A 15000-nucleotide genomic window follows, 5' to 3' on the forward strand; every position below is an offset into this window, starting at 1 on the left:
GTGTGTCTCTCAGTGCCGGCGGAGGTAACGGCCCTCCAGGTGGAGGGGCTGCCGCCCACCCGCAGCCTGCAGGTGAGCTGGCAGGAAGCTCTTGGTGTTTCTGACGGCTACTTCCTGCAGCTCCAGGACCAGCGAGGCTGTCTGCTGGCCAACTCCTCTCAGCCCTCTGGAAGAAGCAGGATCACCTTCCACAGCCTCGTCCCGGGGAAGAAGTACCGGGTCCTGGTGCAGACCGCCAGCTGGGGGGTGCTCAGCGCGGGGGTCAGCATCGAGGCTCGCACACGTAAGACTTCCTGTTTCCAACGCAGAGACCTGAAGAGACCTGTAGATCTGATGAGTCTTAAGTCGTTAACCCTGTAGACCTGAAGAGACCTCTAGATCTGATGAGTCTTCAGTCATTAACCCTATAGACCTGAAGAGACCTCTTCAGTCAATAACCCTGTAGACCAGATGCCTCTTCAGTCATTAACCCTGTAGATCTGATGCCTCTTCAGTCATTAACCCTGTAGATCTGATGCCTCTTCAGTCATTAACCCTGTAGATCTGAAGAGACCTCTTCAGTCATTAACGCTGTAGACCTGTAGAGACCTCTTCAGTCAATAACCCTGTAGACCTGTAGAGACCTCTTCAGTCATTAACCTGTTAAGCCCGAGAGACCCCGGTACCGGGGCACTGCCGCAACATCTTGCAGGAAACAGTGTCTGAAGGCATGTTCATTTAATAAACTATGAACGGGAAGAAACTCATCTAACTGATCATTTTTTTTTTTTTCAAAAGAAAACCCACAATGCTAACACTGAGCCTCTGAATTAGCAACAAGCGAAAAATGCTAACACCTTACTCCACCGAAAATCACTCACTAAACCTTATTATTTATCTCTTCTCCGCATCCATGACATCGTTTCACATCGAGAGGTGACACAGAATCGATGGACACCCACATTATCACTGAATTATACGAAATGGCGACGTTATAAGCAAAAACGGACATCAAAACAGGTGACGCTAGGTAGCTAAAAATGCTAACATTTTTACCTTGGCTCTTTAGTCTCTCCAAAGTGGTCTTCAATGGCATTAAAACGATAAAAACACTGCTGAAGTTAATCCATAGGTTAATCAAATGTGTCTCTGTCCCTTTGAAATGATTTCTGATAATCCATAAGCATTAAAACTGCTTTTCCGTTTCCAGATGTGAAAGCTAGAGATAGGTTCACTCTGATGGAAAATTACATGCGCGAAGCCCCCACCTTTTCGTTTCACAATGAGTGTGTGTGGGGGACTCCCCCTTCGATTCTATTGGCTCTAACGGTCAGAAAGAGGTGTCAACCATCAAAATTGAGCAAGGGGGGCCAGAGATATGGAAAATCCACCCAAATGACCCCAGAAGTGGTTTCTTTTTGCTAAACCTCTCTAAAAAGGTCAAATGTCACTTGTTTTGCATCAATCTTGATACAGGGTACTTAGTATATGTTGTACTTTGGATTCCTAAAGCTTTTAGTCCTTACCATCATCCAAGGGTAGTTTTCACTATAAGTAATTTACATTTGTTTACTATGTAAAATCTGAATTTTCTTTAAAATAAAAAACATCTATATTGATTCTGACTATTCTACATCCAACTCACATGTTTATCATTACTTTGAGAAAAAAGATTATTAATGTTCCCCTTTTAGAAGGGAAGATATGGTCATTTGTTCTGGGAATGTCATTTTCGAGCCTGAGACCTGAAAAACAGGCTCAGGGCTTAACAGGTTAACCCTGTAGACCTGAAGAGACCTCTTCAGTCATTAACCCTGTAAATCTGATGCCTCTTCAGTTGTTTTTTTCAGAGTTTTGATGATCAGTTGTTGTAGAAAGATAGAGTTTTGATGATCAGTTGTTGATGTAGAGAGATAGAGTTTTGATGATCAGTTGTTGATGTAGAGAGATTGAGTGATTTTGTTCCAACATGTATCTGTTTCCTGTCAGGCCCGGCCTCCGTCACCGATCTGTCCATCAGCGCCAACACCACCTCCGGCCTGGCCTTCCTCTGGTCTCCGCCTGAAGGGGAGTTTGACGGGTACGAGATCTTTCTGTATAAGAGTGACAATTCGCTGCAGGAGAGAAGAGGCGGGCCCTCCAGCATCCAGCAGGTCTCCTTCCAGGGGCTCAGACCTGGAGCCCCTTACCGGCTGGTGGTGGTGACGCACAGCGGAGCGCAAATAAACCAATCAGCTGTGTGGGCCCGGACAGGTTATTATTATTATTATTATATTATATATATATATATTTTTTTGTATTATCATAACTATTTAGGTAATATTAGAACTCTTTTTGCATATCGTGTATTTATTTTTGCCATGTTTATAAATGTCATGTTCTTATATGTTGTATGTGAGGGGTCTGTTGGACTGGCTTCAGAGTACAGGCCACAGGAGTGTTCTCAGTGTGCCCTGGGGCCTATACTACAAAGCCGGATTTTCGCTTAGCCGGCTGACTTCAGGGAAAACTCGGGCTTTCCGGTCCTACGACGCTGGTTCTCTTTTTAGCAGGCTAGATCTCCATGGTAACTGATGCTGAGCGGCTAACCTCCTCGGGAGCAGGTTAGGTTGCAGGCTAAGAGATCAACTCAGTGAAAGCACCGCCTGCTGACCAATCAGAGCTCACCGCCTGCTGACCAATCAGAGCTCCGTGTGCGGAGTTTAAAGATATCAAGTCATATTACAGGATAGAGGAAATACAGAAACACTGCCAATGCAGGAAAGACGGCCGGCAAAAATCAACTGACTGTGTGAACGTGAACATGAATAGAATATCCCCTCCCATCTTCAGAGCAATCTGACTATTATAACATTAGCGTTAAGAAAGCTTACTTAAATATCTGCCACAACATAAGTAACCGGATCAGAGTAACATTACGTACAGTCTGCGGCACTGTGAGTGCAGACGTCGATGTGTCCCATTATCATTCATATCATATCACATCATAATGTATCATATATCTCCTTATCTGAGTCAGCTGAGCCGTATCTGGCCGTGCAACACTCACAGTGTCACATACTGTATGCAGAAGTATTATTTTAAGCAACACATTAAGTTGACGAAACACTCGAGTCAAATGTAATTAAAGTCAGATCGTGTCTTGGACGGGGCAGTGATATCATAAACCTGTTAATGTACGCATTCAAACACTTTCTCTGTTACCAGCTGTATTCACCTTGCAGGTGCAGCTATGTGGCTTTGATCCTGGATAAAGTGTTTAAGTCATGGATGTTTAAAGTTTAACTTCTTCATATTTGACTAATATTAAAGTTCACTTTTCATTCAGGAAGTATGACGCTGCACTGTCAGTACGCTTGTCCATGTTTGTGATTGGTCGAATGCTCCAAATACCACCCCTTTCATGTGAACGCGCACCTAACTAGATAGGACACGGCTGGCTTGAGCGATCCACTTGATAACCAGCGTCGTAGTACAGTTTAGCCAGAGCGCGTATGTTTTGGATTGGGCCAACCGGCTAACTCAAACATATCCAGGTTAGGAAAATCCGGCTTCGTAGTACAGGCCTCTGATGTCTTCATTCCACGCAGCCGTAATATTCGAACTGTATTAGTTTGTTGGTGTTGTTGTTGATGTTGTTGTTGTTTATTGAGAGAGTTGTGCCCCCATGTGTTCAGTCCCAGCAGCCGTGGTGTCTCTGCTGGTCCAGACGGGGAACCAGTCCCTGAGGCTGAGCTGGGCTCGAGGGGCTGGAGACGTGAGCGGCTACCTGGCATCTCTGATTGGCTCCCACGGGGCCAGGTGGGCGGAGCCTCTGAGCCCAAACGCCACAGAGTTCCTCTTCTCAGGCCTCAGGCCGGGTCGCCTGTATCGGGTGGAGCTGCTGAGCCTGAGCGGAGGGTGGAGCAACGCAGCCTTCAGCCAGGGGAGGACGGGTGAGGAACACTACCCAAACACCACCCAGACACCACCCAAACACCATCCAGACACCACCCAAACACCACCCAGACACCACCCAAACACCACCCAGACACCACCCAAACACCATCCAGACACCACCCAAACACCACCCAGACACCACCCAAACACCACCTAGACACAACCCAAACACCACCACAACACCACCCAGACACCACCACAACACCAACACAACACCAACACAACACCACCCAAACACCAACACAACACCACCCAAACACCAACACAACACCACCCAAACACCACCCAAATACCAACACAACACCACCCAAACACCACCCAAATACCAACACAACACCACCCAGACACAACACCACCCAAACACCAACACAACACCACAGAAATGCTCTCTGTGGGACGAGGTCATTGGGTGATCCGATAGACTTTAATATTAAACCGCTCCGTAGTCCAAACCAAACTGTATGACTTCCTGCTTCTGACCCTTCACAATAAAGCCCTGATGGTTCAGTCAGAGCAAACATGACATTACATTACATTGCATTTAGCTGACGCTTTTATCCAAAGCGACTTACAATAAGTGCATTCGACCAAGAAGATACAAACTTGAAGAAAACAGAATCAAATAAGTACATCAGGTGACGCTGTGTAAAGTACTGATGGACTGAGACATGAAATCTAGTAAAACCTGAAGTCCTGTGACTCAGAACCTCATCAGAAACAGTTTTTATCACCGGAGATTTCTACGAGTTTCTGGCCAGTAAGGGGCGCTGCAGAGCAGATCTGCAGGGGGGGGAACACACATATCTGGATAGTGATTGGTCTAAATGTTGGCTGATCACAGTCTACATTACACACGTATTTGACGTATATATATAAATAAATATATATATTTTAGGATTTGAATTAGTATCTAACATCATATCGTAGCATTAGTGCGAAATAAAAAAATTAAAATGGTAAGACATGTTTTAATTGTGTGTTTGTCCCCACAGCTCCCAGCCCCCCCACCTCCTTCCTGTTCGGGGGGGTCACCAACACCTCTCTGGAGGTCACCTGGAACGCCCCCCCCGACTGCGACTACGACGGCTTCGAGCTGCAGTGGCTGCCTCGGGACCGGCTGTCCGTCACAGACCCGTATAGAAGCCCCGCCTCCAGGAGCCGCATCCTGCAGGGCCTGTTTCCAGGGCGACGCTACACCTTCAGCCTGAGCACCGTCAGCGGTGGGGCCGGGGGGGCCACGTACAGCCCCCCCATCCACAACAGCATCCGGACCAGTAGGTGTAATCTGTGTATTAGTACTAACAGAGTGTGTATCAGTACTAACAGAGTGTAGTACTAACAGAGTGTAGGACTAACAGAGTACTCCCTCAGGACCCGGGGGGGTGCAGGCTCTGCACAGTGTGTATTAGTACTAACAGAGTGTGTATTAGTACTAACAGAGTGTGTGTTAGTACTAACCGAGTACTCGTCCCTCAGGACCCGGGTGGTTGCAGGCTCTGCACAGTGTGTATTACTACTAACAGAGTGTGTATTAGTACTAACAGAGTGTAGTACTAACAGAGTACTCGTCCCTCAGGACCCGGGTGGTTGCAGGCTCTGCACAGTGTGTATTAGTACTAACAGAGTGTGTATTAGTACTAACAGAGTGTAGTACTAACAGAGTACTCGTCCCTCAGGACCCGGGTGGTTGCAGGCTCTGCACAGTGTGTATTACTACTAACAGAGTGTGTATTAGTACTAACAGAGTGTAGTACTAACAGAGTACTCGTCCCTCAGGACCCGGGTGGTTGCAGGCTCTGCACAGTGTGTATTAGTACTAACAGAGTGTGTATTAGTACTAACAGAGTGTAGTACTAACAGAGTACTCGTTCCTCAGGACCCGGGGGGTTTCAGGCTCTGCACAGTGTGTATTACTACCAGAGATGGGGTCGTTACTAAAAAAAAGTAATATATTACATATTACATATTACTTTAAAAAAAAGTAATATATTACACTACTTCGTTACTCTCTACATAAAGTAACTCGTTACTTTACTCGTTACTTTACTCGTTACTTTACTCGCAGGGCCGGCCCGCCCCTCCCTACAGGCAGATCACGCAGACTGCTAAAGTTTCAAATGTTCTCTTTAGTTCAGTTTCCATTGTCGCATAAGACTGATCCAGATAGCTCTGACTATGGCTGTTCTCTGTCTCCTGCTATCTGTATTTAGCGCAGTATATCTCTGAACGATGCGATGGTGATTCCACTGTGCAAATGGGCAACATTACCTCTACTATGAAGGATGCTACAAGCCTGTCCATCTCTGCTTTGGTTACCGGTCCTCCAAATTCTAATTTGTGCCGCTTCAGAGTCGGCGGCGGCGCACTCACAACATCCTCACTCTGGGTTCGGGGGTCCTTAGCTATTAGCTTCACCTTAGCATGTGTTCTTTGCAGGTGTTTGTTGAGGTTTGACGTGGTGTTTACAGCAGTGGATAACAGCTTCTGGCCTGGACACAGTTTGCACCTCACCGTCACATTCCTGTCTATTCTTCGGACGAACTCAAAATAATGGGCATACCTCCACCCCTCGAAAGTTATCGCTGACTCAGCCATGTTTATGCAGCACTGCACACGGAGATGTGGACGTGCAAGTCGCGCAGATTACGTACATATAAACCTGCGGCGGAAACCCCTCTTGTCTGTCAGTGTGATTATGACTGATTTTATAAAAGTAACGAAGTAACGCGTGTCGGGGCAATGTTAGTAACTGTAGTGTGATTACTGAATTATAAAAGTAACGCGTTACACTACTAACTCAGGACCCGGGGGGTTGCAGGCTCTGCACAGTGTGTATTAGTACTAACAGAGTGTGTATTTGTAGTAACAGAGTGTAGTACTAACCAGAGATGGAGTACTCGAGTCCTGGACTCGGACTCGAGTCAGACTCCAGTGCCGATTTTCGGGACTCGTGACTCGACTCGGACTCGCGCACTGATTGACGCGACTCGGACTTGGACTTGTGAATTCTGGCGTACGATGACTTGGACTCAGACTCGTGAATTTTTCCCCCCACGATGACTCGGACTCGACTTGTACATTGACGCTCTGACTTGGACTCGGACTCGAGCAAGTTTTCTCTGGAGTCTGATGTCCTCTATCCTGGCGTGTGCACCGGCTGCGAGGCGAGTTCACGTACTGGGCCCCGCTATTCCAGTAGATGTCTAGAGACACACATTCTGCTTCCACATTGGAAAAGAGCAGCGCAAAATGCTCTATGTGGAAACAATGTTGAAGAGAAGGCTCCGTAACACATTACTCTAGTAGTAGTAGTATTCGTTTATTTGTCCCCGGGGGGGAAATGGGTTGCAGCACATCACAAAGGCATTTAAAAATATAAGACAATACGTCACTGACAACAACATGGACACAGATTAAAAGAAACAGACATAAGAAAAACAGAAATCGGCAGACATGACAAGGGGCCTAGGCCCTCATTTGCGAAATAGGGGGGACAGGGCCAGACCAGCTGGATAAACAGTGCGTCCTAGCCATCATTTATTCAGGAGTTTGATGGCTTGTGGGACGAAAGACAGCCCAGATCTGTTCATATTTTAACCATTCTGTTGCCGACATTAAAAGACAATAATTTACGTAAAAAAAACATTCTTTGTTGAGACTTAGCATTTATTTTCTAAGGATCGAGTTCAGACATATAGGCTGTCTTGAACACTATCATCAGAGTAACGTGATCTAATCAATAAATAAAGATTCAGCCGATACTTAGCATGCAGAATGACGTCATTTTGCATGCTAAGTAGCCATGTGCTTTCTGGGGCTTAATCTTCATCAGTAAACCGATTTAACCGGTAAAAGTTCCTTTAAAATAAGAGTCCCGATCTTATTACTATCAAAATAAAAGTGCAAAATGAAAACTTTACCGTATGAAAATATTAGCATACAAATATAATCACTTCTCTAAAAGGTAACTCATTTTAAATATAGTTAGACATATTATAGGTCATTTACAATAATAATAATATTAATAATAAGCTTTATATTTGTATAGCACCTATTACAAGACTTGTAGCCAAACTGGCTTCACAGCAGTTCAATAGACAGATTAGTATAACATGACAGGATGAAAGCAATGTAGAGGAGCAGCTACATTTCAACACATATATCCACGAAGATTAATACATGAAGACTTGGGACTCTGACTTGACTTGGACTCTTCTTAGGTGACTCGGACTTGGACTCGGACTCGGACTCGACTCGGACACTCCTTGGGTGACACCGACTTGGACTCTGACTCGACTACGACTCTCCCTTGGTGACTCCGACTTGGACTCGGACTCGAAGAGTGGTGACTCGAGAGTGACTTGGACTCGTGAATTGGTGACTTGACTACAACACTGGTACTAACAGAGTACTCGTTCCTCAGGACCCGGGGGGTGGCAGGCTCTGCACAGTGTGTATTATTACTAACAGAGTGTAGTACTAACAGAGTACTCGTTCCTCAGGACCCGGGGGGGTGCAGGCTCTGCGCTGCCGCCCCCAGAGCTCCACCTCTCTCTCCTGCTCCTGGACCCCCCCCCAGGCAGACTACGACTCCTTCAGCATTGAGTGCTCTGACTCGAGGCTCCTGGTGTACTCGCGGCGCAGCAACAACACCACGTACGTGATCGAGCATCTGCAGCCGAGCCGGAGGTACAGCGTCAGCGTGAAGACCATCTCAGAGCAGAGCACCAGCGAGGAGGCGCGGGACAGCGTGCTCACCATGATCGACCGTGAGACTTCCTGTTTCCTGTAAAGCACTTCCTGTTTCCTGTTTCTGTTAATGACTTCCGGTTTCCTGTTAATGACTCCCTGTTTCCTGCAGGTCCTCCGGTGCCCCTCCCCAGCACCAGGATCAGTGTTCTCTCTGCTGCGGTCACCTCGGTGGTCTTCCAGGTGAACTGCAGCTGGTTCAGTGACGCTCACGGAGCCGTCAGGTTCTTCACGGTGGTGGTGTCCGAATCTCAGGGTGAATATAAACTCCCTCAGGACCATGTGATGCTCAGAGTCCAGTGTTAAAGTCTTTCATCCAGACCTTAGGGTTAGAATCAGGTTTCTTCACACATACAACAGACTGTGTCTCGCTCGGAGAGGACGCTGGCGTTGACTGCTCGCCGCTTCTCCGTTGACTGCTCGCCGCTTCTCCGCCTCTGTTACCCCTCTATCCTTTTCTGCATTGCACATTGTTTTTAATTTTAACTTATTTTGGACTTCCTCCACTGCTGGCTGTAGCCTGCTGCCCTCACCCAGCCAACAAAGTGCCGGGTGGCTAATGCTATCTGCTACATCGCCTACTTGTCTGTCTCCGTCCCACGCAACAACCGTGGGCTCTCTCTGCTTCCTGCCTTCATCTCTGGTGTGCATTTGTCCCGTCCTGCTGCTCACATACTCCTGCCATGTCGTGGATCTTCCTCGTCTTCACAACAATCCTCCACCTCTGTGCAGCTAGCCCGCTAGCCGCTATCGCTGCTAACACACTGCTCCCAGCCTTTCCGCCTGTCATCATGCTGAAATACTCCATCTCACAGCTTCTGTCACTCAACAACTCCTCCACCCCTTCTTCCATCTCAGTCATCAGACATCTTGGACTCCTCCGACGACCCCGCTACATTCACCGAAGCACCCGCCGCAGTTTTGTTTACTTTCAGCACGGACAATCCATAGCATCCATCTGCTCTACCACCTGACGCGTCATCAGAACGCAACTACTACTGCTCCTCTTACACTCTCCCCCGCTCCCCTAAACTCCCAGCTGCACGGAATACCCGGAGCGGATTCCACTCCCCTCCGCCACCCGACGCATATAACAAGCCATTTCTCCCCACCATCAAGCCCCCCTCCTCTGCTCCACCGCCCCCATTCTCGTACCCACCCCCGGCTGCTAACCTGGACAACCTCATACCTCTCCAGCCTGCCACCACCCCTCCAACCATCCACTTGACCAATTTTGCCCTCCTCAAAATCCGGTCACTCACCAATAAAGCCCACATCCTTCACAAACTAATTCTGGACAAATCCATCGACTTCCTTCTGCTCACTGAAACCTGGCAACAACAATAAACCCCACCCCTCACGCCGTGGTGGTGGGCTGGCTGTCATCTACAACCATCCGGATTACAGAACTCACCCTCCCCTCAGTACCATCCTTTGAATTCCTCGCCTTCAAAGCCCCTCCCTCACTGACAGTTATCCTCATTTACCAGCGCCCCAAACCACACCCCTCCTTCCTCTCTGAACTCCTCACCATTGCTTCATCCCTCTCCCCACGTCTGTTAATCCTCGGCGACCTCAACATCCACATGGACTCCCCCCCCCCACCTGCAAACACGCTTCTGAATTCTCCTCCCTTCTGGACAATTTCTTACTTACCCAACATGTCACCTACCCCACCCATGATAAAGGACACATCCTTGACCTGGTCTGCTCAACCAACCTCCCAGTACTCGACCTCCACCCCTGCCCCTTTCCCCTCTCTGACCACAAACTCATACAGTTCACCATCGCCTCCCCCGTCCGCCACCACCGCCACCACCCCCCCCCCCCCCCCCCCCCCATCCACCTCAGCCAGTTTGCTTTCCACCCCCAAGGCCAAACTCCGGAGCTTTGGGGACAGAGCCTTCTCTGTGGCAGCCCCGAAGCTCTGGAACTCCCTCCCCCAAGACCTCCGTGATTCTGAGTCCCTCACCCTGTTCCAGTCCCGCCTCAAAACCCATCTCTTCAACTCTGTTTATCCATAAGCCCCACCCCCCTCTCAATCAACTTCCTCTTGACTGCCTTTTCTGTTTATTTTATTTGTTTTGTTTTGTTGTTTTTGTCTGTTTTTGCCTGTCCTTGTTTGTCTACCCTCCCTCACTCTGTAAAGCGTCTTTGAGTTCGAGAAAAGCGCTATATAAATATAATATATTATTATTATTATTATTATACAAGGAGTTGCTTTGGTGTCTGGTGGTACGAACATAAACTACATAAGAAAATAAGTTGTAAAAGATATAATATAACCATTATAAAAAGAAAGTATTTTTGAAAAACTATTTAAAAAGTAGCCTCCCTGTAAGCTGACCTAAAGAAGGCCTGGTCCCTGTATGCTGACCTTAAGAAGGTCTGATCCCTGTATGCTGACCTAAAGAAGGCCTGGTCCCTGTATGCTGTCCTAAAGAAGGTCTGATCCCTGTATGCTGTCCTAAAGAAGGTCTGATCCCTGTATGCTGTCCTAAAGAAGGTCTGATCCCTGTATGCTGACCTTAAGATGGTCTGATCCCTGTATGCTGACCTTAAGAAGGTCTGGTCCCTATATGCTGACCTTAAGAAGGTCTGATCCCTGTATGCTGACCTTAAGAAGGCCTGGTCTCTGTATGCTGACCTAAAGAAGGCCTGGTCCCTGTATGCTGACCTAAAGAAGGCCTGGTCCCTGTATACTGACCTAAAGAAGGCCTGGTCCCTGTATGCTGACCTAAAGAAGGCCTGGTCCCTGTATGCAGACCTAAAGAAGGTCTGATCCCTGTATGCTGTCCTAAAGAAGGCCTGGTCCCTGTATGCAGACCTAAAGAAGGTCTGATCCCTGTATGCTGTCCTAAAGAAGGTCTGGTCCCTGTATGCTGACCTAAAGAAGGCCTGGTCCCTGTATGCTGTCCTAAAGAAGGTCTGATCCCTGTATGCTGTCCTAAAGAAGGTCTGATCCCTGTATGCTGTCCTAAAGAAGGTCTGATCCCTGTATGCTGACCTAAAGAAGGTCTGGTCCCTGTATGCTGACCTTAAGATGGTCTGATCCCTGTATGCTGACCTTAAGATGGTCTGATCCCTGTATGCTGACCTTAAGATGGTCTGATCCCTGTATGCTGACCTTAAGAAGGTCTGGTCCCTATATGCTGACCTTACGAAGGTCTGATCCCTGTATGCTGACCTTAAGAAGGTCTGGTCCCTGTATGCTGACCTTAAGAAGGTCTGATCCCTGTATGCTGACCTTAAGAAGGTCTGATCCCTGTATGCTGACCTTAAGAAGGTCTGGTCCCTATATGCTGACCTTAAGAAGGTCTGGACCCTGTATGCTGACCTAAAGAAGGTCTGGTCCCTGTATTTTGACCTTAAGAAGGTCTGGTCCCTGTATGCTGACCTTAAGAAGGTCTGGTCCCTGTATGCTGACCTTAAGAAGGTCTGGTCCCTGTATGCTGACCTTAAGAAGGTCTGGTCCCTGTATGCTGACCTCTGCAGGTGATGAAGAGGAGCAGCTCTTCATCACCCTGTGTCTGGTCTCTCTGCAGGTGATGAAGAGGAGCAGCTCTTCATCACCCTGTGTCTGGTGTCTCTGCAGGTGATGAAGATGAGCAGCTCTTCATCACCCTGTGTCTGGTGTCTCTGCAGGTGATGAAGACGAGCAGCTCTTCATCACCCTGTGTCTGGTGTCTCTGCAGGTGATGAAGACGAGCAGCTCTTCATCACCCTGTGTCTGGTGTCTCTGCAGGTGATGAAGACGAGCAGCTCTTCATCACCCTGTGTCTGGTGTCTCTGCAGGTGATGAAGACGAGCAGCTCTTCATCACCCTGTGTCTGGTGTCTCTGCAGGTGATGAAGACGAGCAGCTCTTCATCACCCTGTGTCTGGTGTCTCTGCAGGTAATGAAGACGAGCAGCCTCAGCAGCAGCATCCTCTTCCTTCATACCGGGATTATAAATTCAACAGCTCCATAAAGAGCTTCCAGACAGGCTTCTTCCCCAGCAGCTGCAGCGACAGCAGCCAGCACAGCTTCCAGCTGGTTCTGGGCTCGGGGGCGCCTCCTCTGGGCGGGCCCTGTCAGCGCAGAGACGTCCAACCAGCAGAGAGCAGCACCGGCCAGTTCTGTGACGGGCCCCTGAAACCCAGAACTGCATACAGGTACCCGTCTCATGTGTTTAATGAACAGGCCACTAGACGCCTTACACTTTCTTAGTTGTGATCACTTGCTTGGCTCCCGCTGATGTGTTCATAATGTACGACTTGCGTTTAATCAAAATAAAATAATAAACTTTTCACACATTAAAGGTGGGGTAGGTAAGTTTGAGTAACCGGCTCGAGATACACATGTTGTTATATTCCATGGAATGCTCTTAACATCCCGATAGCAATGAATATCTTAAGTGCTTTGACAAAAAATCCATAATAAATATCATCTGTGGAAGCCGTGGTACTGTAAAAAGCACGACCAATCATTTGAGCCGGCCCGGCTAAAATAACTGGATGGCCTACCTGCCTCTCAGCCTTCCATCTGGGCACAAACTTATCTCGTGCCTTCATTGGTCATGTGCGCGTTCGTGTGTGTTGGAGGAGGGGCTCTGTAAGGAAGTGGCAGATTTTCTCCGGTTGTGTATTTTCAAATTCTAGCGATCTCGAGCCGGTTTCTCAAACTTACCTAGCCTACCTTTAACAAAGAAAGCCACCTTTAGAATAGTCAAACAAATCTTAGATCCTCTTTCTGGACATTGTGTAGTCTTTCGCACAGGTTACCCATCTCTGTGTCTCTTTAGAGGCTGGTGGGAATTGTAGTCTTTTATAGTCTTGACTACAGAGGTCAGGATTAGGTGACAATATTTGGCCATTTTAACAAAAAACAAAAGACTGGCTCAGATTACATTACTATTGATCACTACTGATTACATCATATTACATGTAACTAGTATTTTTAACGGATTACATTTTTTAAGTAACCCTCCCAACCCTGATAATAAAGCGTCCAAAGGATGTTAAAAACCCTGAGGTCTGTGCCTTCAGAAATCCTTAGCATTCATCTGTTCGTATCTCACATATCTATTATTACAATAAGCAGAATATTATTTTACTCTACAGTATATAATTTGACATCTATTTTTAGCTGATCTTATTCTATTTTGCTTGTATATAGTTCAATTTTCCTGCATTACTTGCACATTGGTCTGTCAACATTCCCTTGCACTATTTTAATAGTTTTTTGTCTTATATATTTGTGTTGCATTGTTGGAGAAGCCTGGGACTTCAGATTTTCATTTCATAACTACTATAGCTTTGCATATGATGATTAAACCGTTGAACTTTGAACTTAGATGTATTTGGCATACCTTTTCTCTGTGTGTCTGCAGGCTCAGCATCCGAGCGTTCACTCAGCTGTTTGATGACCAGCAGAGAGCCTCTCCTCTGTACAGCGACACCTACTTGTCGCTACCCGTTGTCACCGAGGCCGGTCCGCTGCCCGTCAGACATTAACGTCTTCATTTAAACCAAACAGTTTCAGATGTCCACAAATAAAAACGTTGTGTATCCTCCCTCAGAGCCTCTGAGCGGCGTGATTGAGGGTGTCAGTGCCGGCATGTTCCTTGTCGTCATGATGGTGGGGGTCACCGTTCTGCTGGTTTGCAGACAAAAGAGTCGCAAAGTGTAAGTATCTATGACTTAAAGTCGTGGTTACACAACATACCTCCTCACTAACTCTGTTTATCACTGTGCTGCCTCTGCTGGACTGTAACACACCTCCTCACTAACACTGTTTATCACTGTGCTGCCATCTGCTGGATTTTTAACACACCTCCTCACTAACACTGTTTATCACTGTGCTGCCTCTGCTGGACTGTAACACACCTCACTAACACTGTTTATCACTGTGCTGCCCTCTGCTGGATTGTAACACACCTCACTAACACTGTTTATCACTGTTCTGCCTCTGCTGGACTGTAACACACCTCACTAACACTGTTTATCACTGTGCTGCCCTCTGCTGGACTGTAACACACCTCACTAACACTGTTTATCACTGTGCTGCCCTCTGCTGGACTGTAACACACCTCACTAACACTGTTTATCACTGTGCTGCCATCTGCTGGACTGTAACACACCTCACTAACACTGTTTATCACTGTGCTGCCCTCTGCTGGACTGTAACACACCTCACTAATACTGTTTATCACTGTGCTGCCTTCTGCTGGACTGTAATGGCGCGTTTCCACTACAGCGCGGAGCACGGTTTAAGAGGGCTGTGAGGTCAGCGGCCCGTTTTTGGTTGCGTTTCCTCTTGGCCTAGTACCGGCCGGCGGGTCCTAATTCACAG

The 15000-nt window shown here is 47.4% G+C and overlaps 1 protein-coding gene across 1 annotated transcript in view; it reads left to right on the plus strand.

Moving 5' to 3' along the window:
• The window catches only part of LOC117496591 (receptor-type tyrosine-protein phosphatase beta-like), a 51113-nt gene that overhangs the window by 20010 nt on the left and 16103 nt on the right, over nucleotides 1-15000 (plus strand). The window contains exons 10-18 of the mRNA XM_034148294.1: nucleotides 14-283; nucleotides 1969-2232; nucleotides 3657-3914; nucleotides 4911-5192; nucleotides 8421-8687; nucleotides 8780-8923; nucleotides 12563-12821; nucleotides 14039-14139; nucleotides 14228-14333. Coding sequence (XP_034004185.1) covers nucleotides 14-283; nucleotides 1969-2232; nucleotides 3657-3914; nucleotides 4911-5192; nucleotides 8421-8687; nucleotides 8780-8923; nucleotides 12563-12821; nucleotides 14039-14139; nucleotides 14228-14333 — 1951 coding nt within the window. The remainder of the gene's footprint in view (nucleotides 1-13; nucleotides 284-1968; nucleotides 2233-3656; nucleotides 3915-4910; nucleotides 5193-8420; nucleotides 8688-8779; nucleotides 8924-12562; nucleotides 12822-14038; nucleotides 14140-14227; nucleotides 14334-15000) is intronic.

Source organism: Trematomus bernacchii, unplaced genomic scaffold (genome assembly GCF_902827165.1).
Source record: "Trematomus bernacchii unplaced genomic scaffold, fTreBer1.1, whole genome shotgun sequence".
NCBI lineage: Eukaryota > Metazoa > Chordata > Actinopteri > Perciformes > Nototheniidae > Trematomus > Trematomus bernacchii.